Below are 23,302 nucleotides of genomic sequence, written 5' to 3'. Positions count from 1 at the left end.
AGAGTGTGAAACGTAGCTGAAGTTCTTCTATGACATATGTACGAACTTCTTTCCAACCATCTTCTATGGAAAACCCAAGTCCTTTAGCAACGATATGAAACCCACATTGACCATCGCCTGACACATTTACAAACGCATTCTAGAATGGATGCATAACTTGAACGTTAATGGCAATCTCATTTGCACGATGTATCTCATCCGCTATAAGGTCTAATGCAGCATGCGAGACCTAACCACGTATCTCTTTCATAAACTTGCTTTGATGGGCCTCCTTCACTGATGCACCCGAAGGGTTGCAAATCCAAGCGGAGGTAAGTCAAGTAATACTCGACAAGACCGAGATTGATCCACAGGGATAGGTCGTTGAGTCCTCCAATATTTGGCACGAAAGGCTATGATATGTGAATAATAAGTCATTATATAATCTGAAGAAATTTACATAAACCAACCAAAAGGGTTTATAGCTCCGGTTCAAGAAAAAAAAGTGCGTAGATTAGTGAAATCACTATACGGGCTAAAGCAAGCTCCAAAGCAGTGCCACTTTAAGTTTGATAACACATTAATATCAAATAGATTTAAGATTAACAAATGCGACAAATGTGTCTACACAAATACCACTGTTAAAGGATATGTTATTTTATGTTTGTATGTAGATGACATGCTAACTACAGGAATAACTTAGATGTCATTAATATAGCTAAAAAGGATGATTTCAAAAACTTTCGACATGAAAGATTTAGGGGAAGTAGAAATCATTCTTGGAATTAAGGTTTCTAAAATAGTTGAAGGGATAAGTTTATCTCAAACACACTTCGAAAAATTCAGTAATGATGACCTAAAATTGGCGAATACCCTGATAGATCCAAGTACCCACGTAATGAAGAATACAGGCAAAGGAGTAAGACATGATTAGAGTATTCCCGAATTATCGGAAGTTTGATGTACCTAATGAAGTGTACTTGACCAGACATAGCCTACTCAGTTAATGAGCTAACTAGATTTACGAGTAACTGGAATAACACACATTGGAACGCCATAATAAGAGTGTTCCATCTAAGGAAGACGAAGGAGTACAGACTCCACTGTACCACATATCCCACGGTGCTAGAGGAATATGCAGATGCAAATTGGATATCTGATACCAATGACGCCAAGTCTACCAATGGATATGTATTTACACTGGGAGGGGCTGCCATATCTTGGAAGTTTTCAAAGCAAACGTGCATTACTCGATCGACAATGCATTCAGAATTCATTGCTCTAGATAAAGTAGGGGAAGAGGCAGAATGGTTGCGACAATTCCTTCAAGATATTCCAATATGGTCGAAGCCAGTGTCTGCAATCAATATTCATTGAGATAACGAAGCAACAATTGCCCAAGCACATAGAAAGATGTACAACGACAAATCTCGACATATTCGTCGAAGATATAATACCGTTAAGTAACTCTTCATTAAAGGGGTCATAACTACAGGTTACATAAGATCTAAAGATGACCTATCGGATCCATTTACAAAAAGTTTATCTAGAGAATTCATAGTTGCATCATCAAAAGGTATGGGGCTAACGCTTAAAAGAAATGAGTAACTACATGGTGAAATCCTACCTAAATGACTGAAGGTCTCACGACCTAAGTTCAAGCGGAAACTGAAGCTGTTTACTGACTCTAAAGTAATATTGTAAGAGATTTTCTCTCTTACCCATTCCTAGGATGAAAATGTTGTCTGTATTGAGAGGTTAAGCATAAAGCTTGTAATACATCCAAAAGCTTCGAACTTCATTCTAATGTGAGGTATAGCAGGATACCTTATTACGGATATCCTATATGTGTGTGAATTTGTATCGGTTCTATAAGATAGCCATCTAAGTCGACTTCTCTCAAGCACACACAAGATCGGGATTGTTCCGGTCCGGAATAAACACAACCGAGAACCTAAGTAAGTAAGGGATTAGGGTTCCAATTGAGATTTGAACTATCATTTTATAACTTCTTTTTAGGTTCTTTTCCGTTTAAAAGTACAAAGCCATTCAGACTAAGAGCATCTCCAATGCAAAACTCAAAAAAATCTCTATTCGTCCTATTTGTCGAGTTCCAATTGAGATTCTCACTCATAGATGTCGAAAATACAGATCCTCAATTCTTGTATGTCTCCAATGCAACACTCTAAACTCTTTTATTTTACTTACGTGTCATGGTTATTTTTGTAAAAAAGTAATTAGTTATTTTGGAAATATACGAAGACTTGATTTCTATTGGTTGAAATTTAAATATTGATGAGTTGGACAATTAGAGATATCTCAAGAGGACACTCTGAAAATAGAGTGTCCTCTCGAGATATCTCTATTCCACTCTCGACACATCATTTTTGAGATCTTAGTTGAGTTTTGCATTGGAGATGATTTTTTAAGAAAAACTCAGAAAATCCTATGTGACACTCCGAGTTTCTAAGATTGAGTTTTGCATTGGAGATTCTCTAAGTTATGTGTACTCGCAAACATATATCATGATTATGGACAAAAATCAACTTCTATTTTCAATGACAAGCATTCTCCCTCATCATGCCATAAACTTCGCTCTGTTAGGAAGGATAAATTCTTCTGGTTCTAGTGAGAATGGGACCTAGATGGAAGACAAATTTGGCATATGCATTTATGGGAAGAGGGGTCCATTGCTCAGCTGCCATTTCTCATGCCATAAATTTCGCTGTAATGAGAAGAATAATTTGGTAAACAAAAAAACTGAGTGGTAAAAAGATACATTTTTTTCTAAATCTCAATGGGTACATTTGTTAACTTCTAATGTATTAAAAGTTATTGGAAATAAGCAGCTGAATGAACAATAAAATCATATCTCATAATCAAAATAGGTTTTTTAAGCTATTGTTGCAAGGATGGAAATAAGTAGTTGAATTAAGAATAAAACAAGTCACATCCCATGACATGACCTGTTGGTGATGAATAACTTGTTGGGTTAATTCCTTTTGGCCCCTTTAAGATGACAATCTCACTAAAATGACCTCCTTGAAATGACCCACTTCCATCGTAATAACCTCCTTTTCCATTATTCTTTCAGTTATCTTTAATCTTCCGCATTTTTTCCATCTTTACCCTTTCACTACAAAATAAATTCATCTCTATCCTTTTCAAAACTTCTGGCCTTAATGGGAAAAAATTTAAAAATTAAAAAAGTTGCAAAATTAAAAATTTGATGAAAGAGATGATGGTTTGTGGAGGGGTGATGGAAGAAGAAGAAAACTTTGTTTTCCTTTTATTCGTTTCTGGTTATGGGGTTGCCGACGAGTTGTCAATCGTTCGTCGTCGAAGACCTTCGTCCCCTCGAGCGAGAAAATTTGAAAAAGATAGGAACTGTAATTTTTTTAATGAAAAGGTAAACAGGGAATGACAATATGGACGGTTAAAATTAACTATCAGAAAAGTGCAAAAAAGGCTATGTCGGAAGCTAGTCATCTTCAGCTTCACGGGTTGATTTAGTGAGTTAGTCATCTTTAGGGGGACGAAATGGAACTAACTCGTTTACCCTTCTACAAATTCCATTAGTAATCTGTTCATATTATTCTTGACACCAACCAGACTATGAACAGGGTCCGAATAAGGGAGCTGTCCTATCAGTTTAATTAGTCATTACAAGATAGCATAAGCACTAAACATCTAATAATTTTTTTTTTTTGTTGAACATCTAATAATTACTTTATTTGAACAAATCAAAAAAATATTTGGCGGGTACTAACTCAAAAGTATAACCCCTCCTTTTTTGGGTTTTAACTTTAACCTTTTTGTAGAACTCCTTGCTCAAATGAAAAAGTAAAAACAGAAAAAAAAAATCATTTCTAACACCTAACAAGTAATCTCTCTCTTCTTTCTTTCAATATAAAGGATAGAATCTTGGTGACAAGATTTATTATCTCAAAACACTTATTTGTCTCAAAATCCAAAATGGGATTTCAAACCAAACTCTTCTTTTTATTCTTCTCATTGATTTTGTTCTTAGAAGAAGCAAAAACAGAGGAAACATTATACAATGTTAGTAGTTTTAGAGAGAAAAAACAAGGGGCGAGTAGTCGATGTAATATCTTTCAAGGAAGTTGGATTTACGACCCATCATATCCGCTTTACGATTCATCGAGTTGTCCCTTCATTGATCCACAGTTCGATTGTCAATCTTATGGTAGACCTGATAAACAATACCTCAAGTATAGATGGCAACCCAATACTTGCAATTTGCCAAGGTAAAGTACCAAAGTGTGAACTGGAGCTAACTTTTTTATGATTTTGCTTTTTTGTTGAGGTTTAAAGGGATAGCTTTAGTACTTTTTGATAAAAGGGTTGTGTCAATATGTTGTTGTTTTGAAGGTTTAATGGGTTAGATTTCTTAATGAGATGGAGAGGAAAGAAAATCATGTTTGTGGGTGACTCATTGAGTTTAAATCAATGGGAATCTTTAATTTGTTTGATTCATGCTTCAAGTCCCAAATCTAAGACCACTGTTATCAGGACTAAAGTTTTATCTTCAGTCACATTTGAGGTAATCTCTCTCTCTCTCTCTCTCTCTCTCTTGCTCTCCCTCTCTCTCTCTCTACTAGTCGAAAGAGACCCATTGGTCCTGTACCAAAATGCTCCGATCTGGCGATCTGTGCTGCTCGGTGGTACCTGAGGCCCACCGACTGTATACTCGAGGTGGCTCCACGCCAAAGACATGCCCGTCTTAAGAAATACCCACCTTATAGTATTTTCGATAGATACATAGTAGGTTGATCTATATGATATTAACCATTGATGTAAAAATAGGGATTTAGGTCTTTAGCATGTAATGAACATGATACCGCTGTAACTCACCGGTCCATGATTATTTCGGGCTTTGCCAAAGGATTTTGTTAATTCCCCGCCTCAGCCTCTCGATAGTTCTGATATGTAATGAGACTTTCTATATTCCACCCAACCCAATCCGCTCGATAAACATAGTACTCATCGATACCTATACAGATCCGTTCCCCATTCCTACATTAAAAGGGATTTAAAAAGGAAAAAGAGTTTCAACAAAAAAAGGTAAAAAGAATAAAAAAGACTGAGCACTTTTCCAAATTTTCAAAAGGAGATTATAGGTTATGAGTGTTGGATGCAGGAATATGGAGTGAAGGTTATGCTATATCACACACCATTTATAGTAGATCTGGTTAGAGAGGAAGTTGGCCTAGTATTGAAGCTTGATTCGATTAGGAGGGGTAAGAAGACATGGAAAGGCATGGATATGCTTATCTTTAATTCTTGGCATTGGTGGACTCACCGCGGTAGAAATCAACCGTAAGATCCTTACCTTTTACTCGACCGTTGCTTTAATCTTCGCCGTCTATTCAAATCTAACAGTTTTCGTTGTGTCGACAGATGGAATTACATACAAGATGGGAACAAATTATACAAAGACATGAACCCTTTGATTGCATTTTACAAAGGGATGACAACTTGGGGTAGATGGGTTGACCGCAATATTGATCCTTCCAAAACTAAAGTCTTCTTGCAAGGGATTTCTCCTACCCATTATGAGTAAGCTCTCAACTCAAATATAATTCTCATAGACTATTATGAGTTTACTCAAAATAGTCTAACAGTATAAGGTGGTATCTGTTTTTCTGTTCTTATAGTCGAACTTGCCTTGTTGTGACTTATCTGAGTCGTTCGACTCTGACTTGTTTTCGGTTATGAACCAATAGTTACTTCAAGTTGTTTTAGGCAGTAGGATATTAATCCTGGTTTATTTTCTATTAGACGCAAATGAACCCAGAATCAACTTAAGTCATCCATCCAAACGAGTCTGACTCGCGAATTAGATAAAAAAGAAAGTTTTGGAATCTGTGAAGTTCGTGATCATCCAACTCAAAACCAATTGGAAATGAATGGAAACGACCTAGACATTAACATTATAATCTTGGTTGCTAGGTCGCTATTCTTCAATGGCGACTATTCTCCCAAAATCTGACTCAAATCACTTTGGATCTGGAGTCCATCTTCATTGCTAAACAACAACACCAGACAAATTTATAATTTCTTTCCTTTTTGTTTTGCAAGTACAGGGGAAGGGAATGGAATAAACCATGGAAAGATTGCAGATATGAGACACTACCAGTATTTGGTTCAAGGTATCCTACTGGTTTGCCTGCTGCATCAATTGTTGAGAAGAAAGTACTAAGTAGGATAAAGAAACCAGTTTACCTACTCGACGTTACCGTACTATCACAGTTGAGGAAAGATGCACATCCATCTGCATATAGCGGCAAACACAAAGGTATCGACTGTAGTCATTGGTGTCTTCCTGGACTACCAGATACTTGGAATCAGCTTCTATATGCAGCTCTCGTTCTCTGACGATCGGGAAAGACAGCAATATCATTGTTTCAGCTTGAAGGGAATTAGAGAAAGTTCTCAAGTCCCTTTTTTATTCCGGAATGAGCATAAAATTGTAGAGCAAGAATAATTCTTGCTGTTTAATGGTTTCCTAATTTTAAAGGAAAGAACGAATAATGATACGACATACAAATAAGGTTTTATGAAATTTTCAAGTCCGATTCTAATTTTATTGGTTATTAACTAAATGTTCACTTCTTCCTAGCAGAGTTACTGATGTGAAACAGAAGTTTTATGTGCAAGGCACTAAATCCCATATTGCATAGGAGGATCATTCATATCCATGTTAAAATGATAACACTTTGTCTTCCCTGCTGCCTACGCCTTTTAGGTGCATTTGCTGTTTGTAACCTAAATCCGTCACTTGTAGAAGAAGCATGAGACAGTCTAGGGCACGGCCGTTCTAAAGAAATACTTGGTAGCATGTGCAAGTAAGCTACTGGGCCGGGGTAGGACCTTGTGTATAACACAGTCAGCTCCTAGTAGCACTTTCCGTTGAGTCAATAGGAATTAATACAGTTGGAACGTTTTTCCTAGTTTCTAGAGTTTTGCTGCCTAGAGATGAGAAGAGCAGTAAAGGGTAACCTAAATCATGAGAAGAAATAGAGAACTTGACATAAAGATTATGATGTACTATTGATACCCGAGAACAAAAATTCCTAAACACAGTAGTCAAAAGTTAAATGAAAAGCTTAACGAAATAAACTAAGAAGATTAGAGAAAAGAATGAAGAGAAGGCTAATAACCAACATAAACAGCAGCATTGACTATATAGCAGTCATCATTTTTATCTCCCATTTCCTCCACATGTACACCACTTGAACAAATAAGTCCGCCGTCTACAACATCAACATTCAGGATTTTGCCACTGAATAACAATAAATATTATATGTCAGACTTTTTCTACCGGAATTGTTTAATTTTGATTACATTGAAGGCAAGTTACAATTGTAGAAGTGAATTAGGAAAGATATAACAGAATGATGTTACGGAAAGCCAAATTAATGTTTGTCGAGCTTTCGCCATGAACAAATCCATGTACGCATAAGTGGAGAGATAACGGTAAGTCAGTAACTACTCGAGAATCGAGATTGGATCACTACAAGTAGTATCAGAGCCGAAGACGACTTGTCTATGAGGGTGGGGGCAGGGCCAGCCATGGCCTGTCGCTGTGGGACACCAGAATTGAGGGCCCCAACATTTGTAAATTTCTATTAGGCACCACCAGCGAACCCAACTTATTTAAACACACATTCAAATTTTCTTATTTCTCCCACACTTTCATATTTCTCCGGTATTACCAAAACAGAAACCATGAAATCATTCAACAAAATAAACCTTCCAACACAAATATATTAAGAGAGTTATAAAAAAAATATCGAAACAAACAAGTAAACCGAAAAAACTAAAGCAAAACTACCATTAATTGATTACTCAAACGACAACATACAACTCAAACATTCAATGTTGTATGTTTTAAAGTATCTGGAGAAACAAAACATAGAACATGTTCAATCACAAAAAAATCCCATTTGAAGATTAAACTCTTTAGAACTCTAATTTTCGACATTGAACACTCATTTTTACATTCATGTTAGAATTAATTCTAAATGGGTACTGCACAATTCTTGGTCCATCGTACAATTTCTATGCAACCCAAAATAAAAATCGAAGAAACAAGATCAAGAAATAAGATGAGGGAGTCTTTTTTACTCGATGCTGGTCTAATTTGCATTACTGCGTAAGCTCAATACCATGCACATTAGATTATTATCTTAAGTGTGTCCTGAAAATCTGCATAACTCTCCAGTGACCACCTTAAAATATTTTGAAACATGCAAGTCCTACTTCATGTGTATTACTCCCAAGATTGAGGCACATCAACGGTCCAGTCAGGTGTCGACCCAGTTTTCGGCAAAATATAGTTTCATACATATTATTTGATTTGTCTGTATCATTTTATGTTATCATCGTAATAATTATAAATCGTGAATCATATTACTGTTACTCTCATACATATACACATGCATGATCACAATATAAAAAATTATTTCTCTAACCACACGAGTCATGAAAATTACGAGTCAAATGAATACATCTACTGATATAAACAATACGTGTAAATTATGCACATCTTTCAAGAGGAGCCTCAAACTTTAAGTTCGTTTTGGGCCACTGAAATCTCAAAGGCTGGTCGTGGTGGCGGATGTAATAATGCCACAACGTTTGGGGGAGCTACATGGGCGTGGACTATAGGTGCAAGCTCAAGCATAAGCTTTGAAGCACTTTGGGGGGCTTGTGTAGCGTTTATCTCCAATCGAGGACCATTGGTTCATGTTTTCATCGTAAGGGAGTAATTAGGGAGATATTCAAATGCCAAAAATATGTATTAATCAATAATCTCAAACAATGATAGATAAGGTCAGAAAAATGTAAATTTGAATAAGAATGAGCTAACTTGGAGCAAGTAGAGTTATAGATAATACTCACTAAGGAAAAACTGATTTAACTTTCTCAATGTCCAAAGATTGTTGTAGAGACTGAGGGACTCCAAGTTTGATCTGAAGCTTCATCTGCTCAAAACCAACACCAGGTATTGACCCTGTGACAAATTCAAACCCCAATAGAATAATTGGTTCTTTCAGAACCAACTCACAGAAGAACAACAATTATAGGTGTTAGTTTGTGGTCATCTAACTCAAAACCAATTGGGAATGAGCGGAGAGAAACCTAGAAACATTCTTGGTTGCTAGATCGCCCTTCTCGCATGTGGGACTATTCTCACACGCCCCCTCGCGTGTGGCGTTTTTCTTTTCAGGTTTCATGGAGCACGTGTGACTTATAAACTTATCATGAGTGCGCCTAACTCTGATACCATGTTAAGTTTGTGGTCATCCAACTCAAAATGCAATGAGTTGAGAAAACCTAGAATTGAGATTAAATTCATGAAGAAACGTCTAAAACTCGGTCAAGATTCTAATGAACTTCACAAATATGAAATCAAGAACAGGAAAGGAGGAAAGGGTTTTTCTTTTTTCCCAGAAACTCAGATTAGGAAATCCTAAATAAGAATACCTCTTCGGAATGCTGGAATTGAATTAGAAGAAATCGCATCTCTACAAGCTCTCATTGCCGCAGCTGTAATATCTTGGCTATGAATTTAGAAAAATGAATCAGACAGTAAGAGGGATGCCCTAGAAGAATAAAGTAGAGAGAGAAAATATACCCATGTTGATCGTAGCCAACACCCATCTCAACAAACAAGAGATTCTTCATTGACTGATCAAAAGTTGAACTTTGTTCCCCTTCCATTGATGATTCAGTAGTAGTGGCTCTAGTAGACGATGAAAATCGAGGGGATGGTGGAATAATAGTTTGGATTTTAGAGAGAGAAAATGGGGTGAGTGTAAATCTAACTGGGTTTGAGATCGATTGATTTTTACAGTAATTAGAGATACGAAAATCAGAGGAAGAAGAAAGAGAAGAAATGAAGGACGAGTGATAGATTGAGTAGGCTTTCATTTCATTTCGCCTCTCCTTTCTCTTCTTTACTTCAGTCAGTCCGTGTGTATGGTTTTTTTCTTTGAAGTGCCGTGTGTATGGTTAAGATGGGAATTATTTGGATGGCCAAGTGGTCAAAACAAAATTGTTGACTTAACTCCAAAAGCTTGTATGGTTTATTGATCTTGCATTACTAAAAGTACAAATAATGTATTACTAAGTTTGTCACGTTATAGGCCACTTTCATATTGTTGGGCTTTAGACTTCTTTCATGTAGGTTCAGGGCACTTTCATGTTGTTGGGTTTCAGGCTTCTTTCATTATTGGTTTAACTTAGGCGGTTATCATGCTTATCTGATGTAGTCGTAGCGGAATTAAAAGAAGACGATAAAAGTAAACGAAGAACGATAAAATAACGATAAAATAACGATCAAATAACTCTAAATAACTGAAAACTTTATTAAGTTTGATTGGTTTTTCTCTTTAACATGAAATATAAAGACAGACTGGACTTCCTTTTTAAGATATTAGACTTTCCTAGATAGACTTAAACTAGACTTTCCTAAATAATAGAATTACTGAAATAATGCAACTTTCTAAACTTAGATTCAATACGAATCTTACTAAACTAGGACTCTTCCTAAAACCTAATGTTATGGCTGAGTGGCCTACATGGCCGAGAGGCCCATGGAAAACGGGTCCGGCCCAGGTACTCCTGCATCAGCCTCCCCTTCTCTCTCGAGGTTCGTCCCAAACCTTTTTGGTGAAGAAAATAATTTGATGCACCTGCATACGATGAATTTTGGCATACCGATCCTTAATTCCAACTTTTCACGAAATTTGCTGAAAATCCGTAGAAGACAAATATGGACCAAATTACCAACAAGAAACTGAAACCCATGATGCGAAGTATGCAAAATCGATAGTAGTGAGTAAACGTCCAATAAATTTCTACATCTTCCATCGTCTTGTAGTTTGATGAAGAAGGTTACAATGATTATATTCTTCTCTGTGAAAATTTTGACCTTGATGGGGTTTTGGTAATAAATTTCTTTTGCGACCTTGTCCAGATCAACAATTTCAGCTCTTTTCTTTAAATCCTCCATTAATTCTGGAACCGGATTTATCTCCATTGTATTCTTACTTGACATGTAAGAGGTCATACTACTTTCTCTTAATGCTTGAGCTTTCATTATCCTCTTCATCTTAGTTGTCCATCTAAACTCACCTGTTACTAAACAACATGAAGAATCAACAAACTTGTTTGAAACCACCTCTTTCTCCACTTTATCACCTAATATGTCTTCCTGACCTTCTTTCATTCTTGTTACATAATCACCATTACCATATTTTATGGACTTCTTTATTGTGGCTCCTCTCTTCTTCTCATATTCCAATGGACTAACAACCTCCCTATGTTTCTGCTGTTGTTGTTGTTGGAACTGAATTCGATAATTCGGATCAGAAACAACTCTAATCGGATCAATGGGAATTCCCGCAACTCTGTTAACTCTAGATGAGACTTGGTGAACTACTTGTTCTTGATAGTAAACTTGTGTTGGAGGCAAATTAGACATTGCGGGTGAAGAAGAAGTATATCCAAAAGAAGAACTAGCACTCATCATAGGTGAACTAGGAACAGATTGGACATCTTGATTATTGCGCATAACCTGTATGTTAATATTCCCCAAAGAAGCATTTTGAGTTTCAACATCAGTGGAAGCAACTTCGACTTTTCTCTCCTGAACATTCTCAGCCTCTCTTCCTGTTACGGAACGAGTCTTGTACTGTTTTCGAGTATCATATGAAGTCCAATTGGCAGCTTCACTATTCGAACTTGTTGGTTCAATACCAATACTACTATTATGCACTTGGGGCTGGAGTACTACCTGAGCGTAATTCGTAACGTCGTTGGTCCGAAGGAAGTAATAACTCCACTAGTTGCTTGACATGTTGACGTAATTGGCAAGTTCGAACTCAGATAAGCAAAACCCGTGGAAACATACTCAGGATATTGCTTAAAATACTTCAATGGCACAGAGTTGATTAGACTCTCATGAATGACAGGATAGACAGGAAGTTCTTCGGGCAAAAATCCAGTAGACAAACTCTCGAATAATATTTCTTGAATATACGGACCACACATCTGCCCAGATTGATTCGCAAACATCCACTCACCAACATAAACGGGTAGAGATTGAGAATACCCAGTTGAGCCCTGGTCCTAGCATTAGGTTCCCTCAACACTACATGATTGGTAAACAGTACCACCATTGTTACTCAATTAGCTGCTCCTCTCCATTACATGTGAACCCACTATTTTATTCGACGGAAGAGAAGGCAAATCGTAGTCTGAACACTAGTAAGATAAGTCAGCATCAACTACATCTCCATTATATGTAGAAGAAACGGAAACTGCTGAAACGTAAGAAGGTTTAGAGATGGTTATAAGAGAATGAGGGTAAAGATGATGTGGAGGTGCTTGTAGTTGTTCGTCATTATGGACTTGTGGATGGTTGTAAGGGGGGTAAACTTATTGAAATTTGAAGTCGGGTTTTGATGAGGTGGTGGTGTTTGACACCATAAAGCTGGGAGGGAAGCATGAATCTGTTTGTGGAATTGGGAGAAGGTTAGTTGGGTGTTGCCTATAGTTGGGATTGGAATATTAAGTGTCGGGAAACACGGGGTGCCTATAGAATCTGAGGTATAACAATCATGGATAGGGTTTTATGGGTGGTATAGTGAACTAGGGTTTAGTGGAGATGTAGGGTTATGGCTTGGTGTCAAATCATAAGGGTAATACGGAGGTGGTGATGGTGGATATGGTGTTGGAGGCAAGGGGTTCGGAAAGGAATAGTTTGGTTGTTCTAAAGAATAATAAGCAGTTTGAGAGGGAAAACATATGTATGACTTACTTGGTTCGTTTCCGAGTTCCCACTCACACGAACATGTCGAATTCTTCTCTTTGTTATGAAGATTTTCTTCAATTTGAATTTTGTCTTCATAGTTATATTTTGAATAGTCCCATTCGTATCCAAAATCATCCATAGTCGACTCATCGAAATTTTCGGCCTCATAGTAAGAGAAGTTATCTTCTTGTCGATCATTGAAATAAATATTTTTGTAAGATAAATCATCTTCCTCGCAATTCGATCTTTCGTCAAAAAAACTTTCATCGCTATAAGACGAACAATCCATTGATATACAAAAACTAACCTTCACGAAAAAAATTTCCAGACTTTTGATGGCTCTGAATACCACTTAATGTAGTCGCAGCGGAATTAAAAGAAGACGATAAAAGTAAAGGAAGAACGATAAAATAACTCTAAATAACTGAAAGCTTTATTAAGTTTGATTGGTTTTTCTCTTCAACATGAAAAATAAAGACAGAGTGGACTTTCTTTTATAGGATATTAGACTTTCCTAGATGAACTAAAACTAAACTTTCCTAAATAATAGAAATGCTGAAATAATGAAACTTCCTAAACCTAGATTCAATACGAATCTTACTAAACTGAGACTCTTCCTAAAACCTAATGTTATGGCCGACTGGCCTATATGGGCGAGAGGCCTATGGAAAACGGGCCCGACCCGGGTGCTCCTGGATCATTATCACATCTTCATGATGTATCAATACTAAAATAGATATCGATTTCTCAAAAAAAAAAGATGGAAATGGTTTGGTAGGACTAAAAAATTATTATCGTTAATTCAATTTTAGCCCCAATTTGTGACAAACGGTTGAATCTGGCCCCATACATGATACATCATATGCTTTCACATGTCAAATTTGATCCTCTTATCCGGGTGTCCATTTCAGCCATCAATTTGTTATTTACCTTTGTGATTTTAGTTCTTTTTTCCTATTTATTTATTTATTCCTTTAATGTATTTCTATATTTGTTAAAAAGAATTAAATCAAATTAGGGATATTGGTCGTTGCAGGTCGACATGTCTAATTTTTCAAATGAGTCATGTCTCACAAATAAATTGTGTCGTTTGAAATACGTCATTATATGTTGTTAAGCACTATTGCATAAAGTGGAAAAAAATCCTATTTCTCATATGTATGATAAAGATATTTTTCTTAAGAGGTGATTCTTAAAGAATGGGGAGATTTGCTATTTAAACACCCTTTCGTATAATTAACTTGTTGTTTGGACTCCCTTTTTTCAGTGTTGCACTTTTGACCCCCTTTTTCAAATAAAATGTTAAATATAATATTTCTAAAACATTTTAAAGGGGAAAATACTATCTTACCCTCTACTTAACTTAACGTTACCTAAATAGTTAACCACACTGAGTTAACCTTCTTCTTCTTCCCAACTTTATAGTAGAGATCTGTTTTTTCTGTTCTTCATCTCTTGGGGAGTGGGCAAATACTATTATTCTAGAGCAGTTGAATCAATGGGAACAAAATCATTAGTTTTGTTTCTTCTCTTAGGTTTCTCCGTTATCGTTTTATCTTCAATCTTCTTAATCAACAACTCCAAATATCAAAACCATATTCACAAACACCTATGTTTCTTACTTAAATTTGGTTCTTAACTTATTCCCAAGATGAATTTTACGTACCCATGTTGATTGGTTCAGTAGTAATGTTAAAGTTTAGCAAGTAAGAATTACTTTGAGTTTGGGTTTTGGGCAACCAAGGGTTTAATTGGAGAAGCATTTTTGCATCTGTAATTGGATTTGTGGTTCACGTTTTAAAACTGTTGTGTTGTAGGTGGTGGTAGGTTTTTGTTCTCATGTTGAGTTTGATTATTATAACTACACGTCTCTCTCTCTTTTCTCTCTCTCTAAATTAGGTGAATTTGCTTAGGTAATTGCAGGGATGAATGTACGACCATGGGTACATCTACATCATTGGTTTCCTACAATTTAAGAGTTCCCCTGTTAATAGGTTCTGGGTTTATCATGAAAACCCCTAAATTGTATCCTTAACATCCCCATCAACAAAAGAATCCCAAATTATAAATTATGATCTTTCATTACAATTTCAAATATGATGTTGTTTTTTTGAAGTTCCTTATTTATAATAGTGGTTAATTTATTATTAATAGGATAATTTGGGTTGTTGTTTGTGAGGTGTGTTGTTAAATAGAGGAAGAAAATGAGTCCAAACTACTTTAGTTAAATAAATTAGGGAGTCCAAATTACAATATTGATTATGTAAGGGTAGAGTTGAAATTTTTTAAAATATAACTTTAGGGACGGAATATTCTCGCGTGATTCCGTCAAAGGAGAGTCCGAGGTGCAACTCTGAAGAAAGGGGGTCCAAACGGCAAGTCAATTATATGAAAGGGGGTCCAAACAACAAGTCTCCTTAAAGAATATCATATCATTATAAAAACATATAAGGTAGAATTCTACGAATTTTTTAAAGAGCCGTGATTTAATGAGCTCAAGCTCATATGAAAATTATGAGCTTGAGCTCATTCACCGTAGATCTAAGAAGATCAACGAGGGCCAAAAAATACAGTTGTACTCCTTATTAACAAATAACTACAAGTCACACTTTATATATATAATTACAGAATTACCACCATCTTCTCAATTCATCTCTCCTCCTTTCGTCTCTCAACCTTATTTTCCTTTTCAATCTCCACTTGTGAAGAAGAACATAATCCAGTCTGCCCGTATCTGATGATCTCTCATAAACTCCGTTGAATAGTTTGAACAATCCGAAGATTATGAACTAGAAATACATCAATTATTTTTAAAAGAAGTTAATTTCCAGGAATGGAGTCTTACCTAATTTTTAAGGTTTGGGTTTGAACTCAGGAGTTAATTTCAGAAGAAGTTGATAACATTCATCCACTATTTTCTTGTTTTTTTAAGTATATCTATGAGATGGTTCTGAAATTTTGTTGGATTATTGGGTTCAACTTGGTATGATCTTGATGATCATTCAAACCAAGTCATATCGTGATATGACCAATGAATGAAAGTGGGGGTTACAGGATCCAAATTTCGAATGATCAAAATTGAAGAGTGGAAAACCTAAAGCTCCATTGTTTAAAATTGTTTTAGCTGCAATACATATTTGGTTTCTTCCAGTTGTTGTTCTAAAAGAAGGAGAACATGGGTTTTAGTCAAATCTAACAACCGTAGATGGATAAGCAACTATTGAATCAACCATGGCTTATCTTTGTTAAAAAGAGGATCTGAGAGGAATAATCTATTGAGGTAATTAATAGATATAACAATAGTTAGAGGAGAAAAGGCATTAACACTTCAAATCCATTCAACAAACACCATAAGCATTTGCAAGATTTAAATCAGATTTGGATTTAATAATATGATTCTGATTTGGGTTTGGGTCTTCTTTTTCTTCGGAGAAATGAGGGATGGTGTTAGAACTAAAAGTCGCGGAAGCTATCGAACCTATCTTAGAAATTGATCCGATTATGAAGATTAATCGAAAAGCTAAGTCAAAATCAAATATGCGAACAGAATTTAACGAGGTTCGGCTTTAAAGCCTACGTCCTCGGGCGAACAAGAAATCTTTATTGAAGGATAGATGAAGACGACTCACACAACCCGCAAGTTCGTCACAAGATGGTACCGTATAGAAATTAACCTTCTATACTAAATCTTCGACGACCGAGAAATTTAACACCGCTCAAAAACTATGAAAAATTTCTCTCACTCTTGCTTTCTCTCTCTCTAGCTCTCTAAAGAAGAGTTGTTGTTGATGTGTTTGTTGATGTCTATTACCAATACACAAACCCCTATATATATATATAGCTTTTTATCCACCGACCATAATAGGAATTGGTAGCCTTGTAGCCAAAATTTAGAAACCAAAGAAAACCGACCTCAATGCAATTGATGCCATGAAACCGCCTATTGGCTTTTGCAAAACTAAACCGCCAATACCAATATCCTATACTGCCTTCTTTTGGAAACTGCCTCAAATGCCTCTTACAATTCTCCACCTCGTACACAATTTGATACTCTTCAAATTTTGGACGAACACCAGGATACTCCTTGTAAGATATATTTGCTTCTTGTAACTTCATCCGACTGCGCCATATGACCATGGCTGCCTACGTACCCTTTTACAGGATCAAGCCTACCGTAGTTCTACCAACCCTTCACATAAAGAAAACCTTGTCGCCATTACGCCCTTTCGGGCAACTTAACACGAGCCGATTTGTAGCAATTCCAGACAATGCTGAAACTTGCTACATGTCACCACTTTAGTCAACATGTCCGCGGGATTCTCATCCGTGTGTACCTTCATGAGAGAAACATCACCTTCCTCTATGACATCTCGTACGAAGTGATACCTGACATCGATATGCTTAGTACGAGCATGATGGACCTGATTCTTCGCCAAGTGGATCGCACTTTGACTATCACACCATACATCTACGCACTCCTGCTTAATCCCTAGATCATCCAGAAGACCCCACAACCACAATGCTTCCTTCACACCCTCGGCCATAGCCATATACTCGGCCTCCGTAGTAGATAATGCAACTGTAGATTGTAACATCGATCGCCAACTAACTGGAGCACCATGTACCCTAAATACATAACCAGTAGTAGATCGTCTTCTATCTAGATCGCCAGCATAATCTGAGTCAACATAACCGCTTACTGGACATGTGTCTCCACCAAAGCACAAACCCGTATCAACGGTACCCTTTAAGTACCTCAAGATCCACTTCATAGCTTCCCAATGTGTCTTCCCCGAGTTTGCCATAAACCTACTAACCACACTGACCGCCTGTGAAATGTCCGGACGAGTACACACCATAGCGTACATCAAACTGCCAACTGCACTAGCATACGGTACACGATCCATATGATCCTTCTCCGCCGTAGTAGTGGGAGATTGTCTTTCCGAGAGCCTGAAGTGTGGTGCCAAAGGTGTTGACACCGCCTTCGCATTCTGCATCCCAAATCGAGAAACTACTCGTTCGATGTAACCTTTCTGATTCAAGTACAGTTTCTTACTTGACCGCTCTCTTTTAATCTCCATTCCTAGTATCTTCTTTGCAGCGCCCATGTCTTTCATCTCAAACTCTTGACTGAGTTGAGATTTCAACTTATTTATCTCCACCATGCTTCGAGAAGCAATAAGCATGTCATCCACATACAAAAGGAGATAAATAAAGTCACCTTCGCGAAGCTTTTTGATGTATACACAACAATCATAGTCACTTCTGCGAAAACCATGCTTTAGCATGAAAAAATCAAATCGTTTGTACCATTGGCGAGGGGATTGTTTCAATCCGTAAAGAGACTTTCTCAAACGACATACTTGATTTTCTTTACCCTCAACCTTGTATCCCTCAGGTTGAGCCATATAAATTTCTTCTTCCAAATCTCCGTGCAAGAAGGCGGTTTTATCATCGAGTTGTTCCAGCTCAAGATCACTGTGAGCAACAGTACTCAATAGCACCCGAATAGAAGTATGTTTCACGACTGGTGAGAAAATCTCATTGTAGTCGACCCCTTCTTTCTGTGCATAACCCTTGGCCACTAGTCTTGCCTTATACCTTGTACCCTTGATCTCGGAAGAATCCTCTTTCTTCTTGTACACCCATTTACAACCAATAACAGACTTTCCTTCGGGCAATGGGACAACCTCCCATGTCTTGTTCTTGTGAAGAGACTCCATCTCTTCTTGCATAGCAACCAACCAACTCTCTCTTTCCTCCGCGGTAATAGCTTGTTTGAAGGTGAACGGCTCGTCGTCTTCCACCGAGAGTGCATATTCAACCACATTTTCCTGCCCGTAATGCCTAAGAGGTTTGTCTGACCCTAACCTCTGTACCGGCTTATATAACCGTTTCGGCCTAGTGTGTACTGAAACATCCTGCTGCTGTTGTTGTAAAACTTGTGTACCTTCCCCTTGAACCTCCTCATGATCGGGTTCATCAATTTCCTCATCCTGAGTTTTATCCTGATGCTCCACCTGATCATGATTCCTAGAAACCCGTTGGTCTTCGGCTTCTACTTCCACTACTTGAGCTTTAGTAGACCCAACATCACCACAACTAGGCACCGTAGCTTTCGCCATAGCTACAATAGATGACTCATCAAACACCACATCTCTGCTGATTACAAACTTCTTGTCTTCCGTACACCATAACCGATAACCCTTGACTCTTGTAGCATATCCTAAGAAAATTGCCTTCTTTGCTCTATTGTCAAGTTTGTTACCTTTAACATGGTAATAGGCCGTACAACCGAAAACCTTAAGTCTCCCGTAATCTGCATGTTCACCTGACCACACCTCGTAAGGTATGCAGCCATCTAAAGAAGAATGTGGAGACCTGTTCACAATATAACAAGCTGTAGCAACAGATTCTGCCCACCATTCTACGCCTAATCCCGAATTGGAGCGCATACATCTAGCCTTCTCAAGTAGTGTACGGTTCAATCTCTCTGCGACTCCATTCTGTTGAGGTGTGTTTACTACTGTCCAGTGCCTCACAATGCCTTCCTGATTACAAAACTCCTTGAATGCCCCATCCGTGTACTCAGTCCCATTATCCGATCTTAACGTGCTTCAGCTTTCGACCAGTTTTGTTCTCAACCATTGCTTTCCACATCAGGCATGTGTTGAATACCTCATTCTTATGCTTCAGAAAATAAAGCCAGACAAATCTCGAATGATTATCAACGAATGTAACAAAATACCTGGAACCACCTTTGGAAGGTAACTTTGCCGGTCCCCAGACATCGGTATGTACGTAGTCTAATACCTCTTTGCTCTTGTGCTTGCTTGTAGAGAACGTCACCCTGTGTGCCTTCCCGAACACACAATGCTCACAAAACTCCATGCAAGGCTTCTTCATGTCCTTCAACAAGCCTTTCCCGCACATCAAAGATAGACCCTTTTCTGACATATGCCCAAGGCGCATATGCCAAAGCCTCGTACTAGCCGTTGGATCCCTTCCACTGATTCCTACTACTACATCTCCAGTAACTGTTGTCCTCAAAAGTTTGTATAAATTACCGTAACGAGTACCTCTCATTACCACCAAAGAACCCTTAACGACTTTTATGGAGCCATTCTCTATAATTATCTTACAGCCGTTCCGCTCCAACACACCAAGGAAAATTAGATTTTTCCGCAAATCGGGTATGTGTCTTACGTCCGTCAATGTTCTCACCACTCCATCGTGCATCTTGATACGTATTGTTCCGAGTCCCACAGTTTTACATATACTATCATCACCCAGTATAACTATACCACCATCTATACTCCTATAGGTAGTAAACCACTCCCTATTTGGACACATATGGTGTGACGCCCCTGAATCAAGCATCCACTTATCGGAGATCTTCTCAGACACCTCTGTCACCGAGAAACATTCGTCAGGGTCTTCTGACACATATCCCGCCTCTTGCATCTCTTGGTTCCCCTTGTAGCCTTCGTTCTTTTGCTTCAATTTTCTCTTTGGACAAGCCGCTTTATAGTGGCCAAGCTCACCACAACTAAAGCACGTTTTCTTGAAAGAGCCTCTAGATTTGGATCTAGATTTCCCGCCCTTTCCCTTTCCCCTTTCATTACTCCTCCCCCTCGTTACAAACAACCCTTGTGCTTGTTCCTTGTCTACTCCACCCGATGCCATACTGCTAGTAGCAACCTTACGAAGGTCATCCGCTAATAGCGAATTTCTCGTCTCTTCCATGCTTAGACTATCACCAACAAGCATCAAAGTTTGAACAAGGTTCTCATAGGATTTAGGCAATGAAAGTAACAATATGAGGGCTTGGTCCTCATCCTCAACCTTAACATCAATATCCTTCAAATCTGAGATAATCCTGTCAAACCTATTCACATATTCCTGACCTCTTCCATTCTACATGTGAATAATTTGGATTTTAAGTAGACCCGATTTGTTAAAGTTTTCGTCATGAAATTGTTTTCTAGCTTTAACCACACACTCGCCGCCGTTGTTTCTTCGTCTACTAGGAACGCCACGTCCCTCTCAAGACACAACATAATGGTTGCCCGTGCTTCGAGATCTAACTCTTCCCAATCCTCATCTGACATATCTCCTGGTTTCTTTTCCGTCAACGTCTTGTGTAATTTCTGCGAGATTAGCAGATTCTTCATCTGCATTCGCCAATAAGAAAAATCGTTTTTCCCATTGAACTTCTCTATCTCATATTTCCCTGCTTTGACCGTACCATTTCTCGATCTCATCTTCTTCTTCGTTCAATCTCAAACAAGGCTCTGGTACCAATTGTTAAAACTAAAAGTCGCGGAAGCTATCGAACCTATCTTAGAAATTGATCCGATTATGAAGATTAATCGAAAAGCTATGTCAAAATCAAATATGCGAACAGAATTTAACGAGGTTCGGCTTTAAAGCCTACGTCCTCGGGCGAACAAGAAATCTTTATTGAAGGATAGATGAAGACGACTCACACAACCCGCAAGTTCGTCCCAAGATGGTACCGTATAGAAATTAACCTTCTATACTAAATCTTCGACGACCGAGAAATTTAACACCGCTCAAAAACTATGAAAAATTTCTCTCACTCTTGCTCTCTCTCTCTTTAGCTCTCTAAAGAAGAGTTGTTGTTGATGTGTTTGTTGATGTCTATTACCAATACACAAACCCCTATATATATAGCTTTTTATCCACCGACCATAATAGGAATTGGTAGCCTTGTAGCCAAAATTTAGAAACCAAAGAAAACCGACCTCAATGCAATTGATGCCATGAAACCGCCTATTGGCTTTTGCAAAACTAAACCGCCAATACCAATATCCTATACTGCCTTCTTTTGGAAACTGCCTCAAATGCCTCTTACAGATGGAGTGTGGGATCCGGTAGATGGAACGAAAAAGATGGTAGCAGTTCTGTAATTAATATATAAAATCGGACTTATAATTAAATGTTAATAAAGAGTACAGTTGGGTTTTTTCTTTGCCCCCTTGATCTAAGAAGATCAACGGTCAATGAGCTCAAGCTCATAATTCCCATATGAGCTTGAGCTCATTGAATCACGACTCTTTTTTAAAAACAAAGTGATGCTACTTAAGCGAGTACCAATTCTTATCTATGGAAGTACCTATTGTTGAAAGTTATTCTAAAGGGTTCCGCAATTTAATTTGTTTTAGAATGGGGAAATTGTTCTAGTCCTTGTCGGAGCCATATGAATATTCAGTTTTGAAATTGTGAGCAAGGTAAAAAGACCGGCCCTAAAGAAATAACAATTCAAAGTGAAAGCAAAATAAATCACAAATACTCCGAATTTAATGACTTATTCCTCCATATGCGTTTAAAGAACTCTAACTCCCACTGAAAATCAATCTAACGAATTTCTTCCATGGTGGAACTCCACCTGTCCCGGGTAAGAAGTCATATTCCGACAAGAAAGAGCTTAGTCCTATAGTTTGTTTGATGGAAGCAAAAGTAAGGTATACTTTTCTTACCTAAGCTAATTCACAATGAGTTTGTGCCTGTGATCCTAAGTACCTAAGGTTAGACTTTGTTTTCTTTTTTTTGTTAAAAACCTAAGGTTAGACTTTAGATGTTAAACATCTAAAATCCCGTTGATAGCATTAGGTTACGTTAAAAAACCCAACATATACAAAACATTGTGCATTTGTTCGATACAAGCTGGTGCTTGTTTGAAAAAATAATCAGCACACCTAAAAAACCTTGAACAACCCTGAAAGAAACAACAAAAAAAACCTTGAAAAACATTTCAACAACAAAAACAACGCTAACAAATGAAAATGCACACCTAAAAAATACAAAATTTTTACATTTGTTAAAAATAGCTAAAACAAAAAAAAAACGAAGCATGAAAAACCTAAACAAAATATTTCATAAATACAAAAACAAAATAATGGTAAAAAATGAAAAGATGTTTAGGAAAAAAATAAGGGTAAAAAAACGTTTGGAGAAGAACATTGAAAAACAACCAAGGAATAAACACATCAGAAAATTCAGGAGGAAAATCGAGAGTAAGAAATAGGCGTTCTTTTTTTAAGGCCGCGGCTTTGGGGAATAAAGAAAATTCTCCGGAGAATAAAGACTTTTCTTAAAACTAGTCAAATAAGATTATAAAAAAAAAAAAATTATGTTTGAAGGTCGCCGGCCGTAAAATTGACCGGCCGGCGACTTTCGTCGGAGAAGATGACGAGGTGTCGAGAAGATGAAGTGGCAGAGAGAACAGATGAGATGGAGGAGAACTTTCAAAAAAATGTATTCTGTATTCCCTATAAAAATTTATTTTCCGGAGAATTTTCAAAAAAATCTGGATTCACTCGAGAATTTATTCCCCGGAGAATTTTCTTTATTCCCCAAAGCCGCGGCCTTTTTTAATTTATCATAGCCCTTTTGATAATTTTATCTCTTACGTATTTTTCCGATATTTAGAAATTGTGGTCATCTTTT

General features: G+C 37.4%; 2 protein-coding genes across 2 annotated transcripts; one reads left to right on the top strand and one right to left on the bottom strand.

Annotated features, from left to right (window-relative positions):
• The first annotated feature begins 3,806 nt into the window (after positions 1–3,806).
• On the top strand, positions 3,807–6,600 carry LOC147557114 (protein trichome birefringence-like 39). Its single transcript, XM_086658115.1, has 5 exons — positions 3,807–4,247; positions 4,372–4,543; positions 5,141–5,319; positions 5,401–5,559; positions 6,087–6,600. Exons 1-5 carry the CDS (start codon positions 3,955–3,957, stop codon positions 6,376–6,378), a joined length of 1,095 nt encoding a protein of 364 aa, XP_086514241.1. The 5' UTR covers positions 3,807–3,954; the 3' UTR covers positions 6,379–6,600.
• Positions 6,601–7,010: 410 nt separating this feature from the next.
• LOC147557113 (50S ribosomal protein L34) lies at positions 7,011–10,069 on the bottom strand. Its single transcript, XM_086658116.1, has 4 exons — positions 9,644–10,069; positions 9,493–9,569; positions 8,908–9,019; positions 7,011–7,285 (listed from the first exon to the last, which is right to left on the bottom strand). The coding sequence occupies exons 1-4, from the start codon at positions 9,937–9,939 to the stop codon at positions 7,156–7,158; spliced, it is 615 nt and encodes a 204-aa protein (XP_086514242.1). The 5' UTR covers positions 9,940–10,069; the 3' UTR covers positions 7,011–7,155.
• Between the last annotated feature and the right edge of the window lie 13,233 nt (positions 10,070–23,302).

The sequence above is a fragment of the Eschscholzia californica genome, unplaced genomic scaffold (assembly GCF_041429995.1).
Source record: "Eschscholzia californica isolate CP2 unplaced genomic scaffold, dmEscCali1.0.p SCAF_2, whole genome shotgun sequence".
Taxonomy (NCBI): Eukaryota; Viridiplantae; Streptophyta; class Magnoliopsida; order Ranunculales; family Papaveraceae; genus Eschscholzia; species Eschscholzia californica.
The sequence above is the reverse complement of the archived record's forward strand: the minus strand, read 5'-3'. Positions and strand labels throughout refer to the sequence as shown.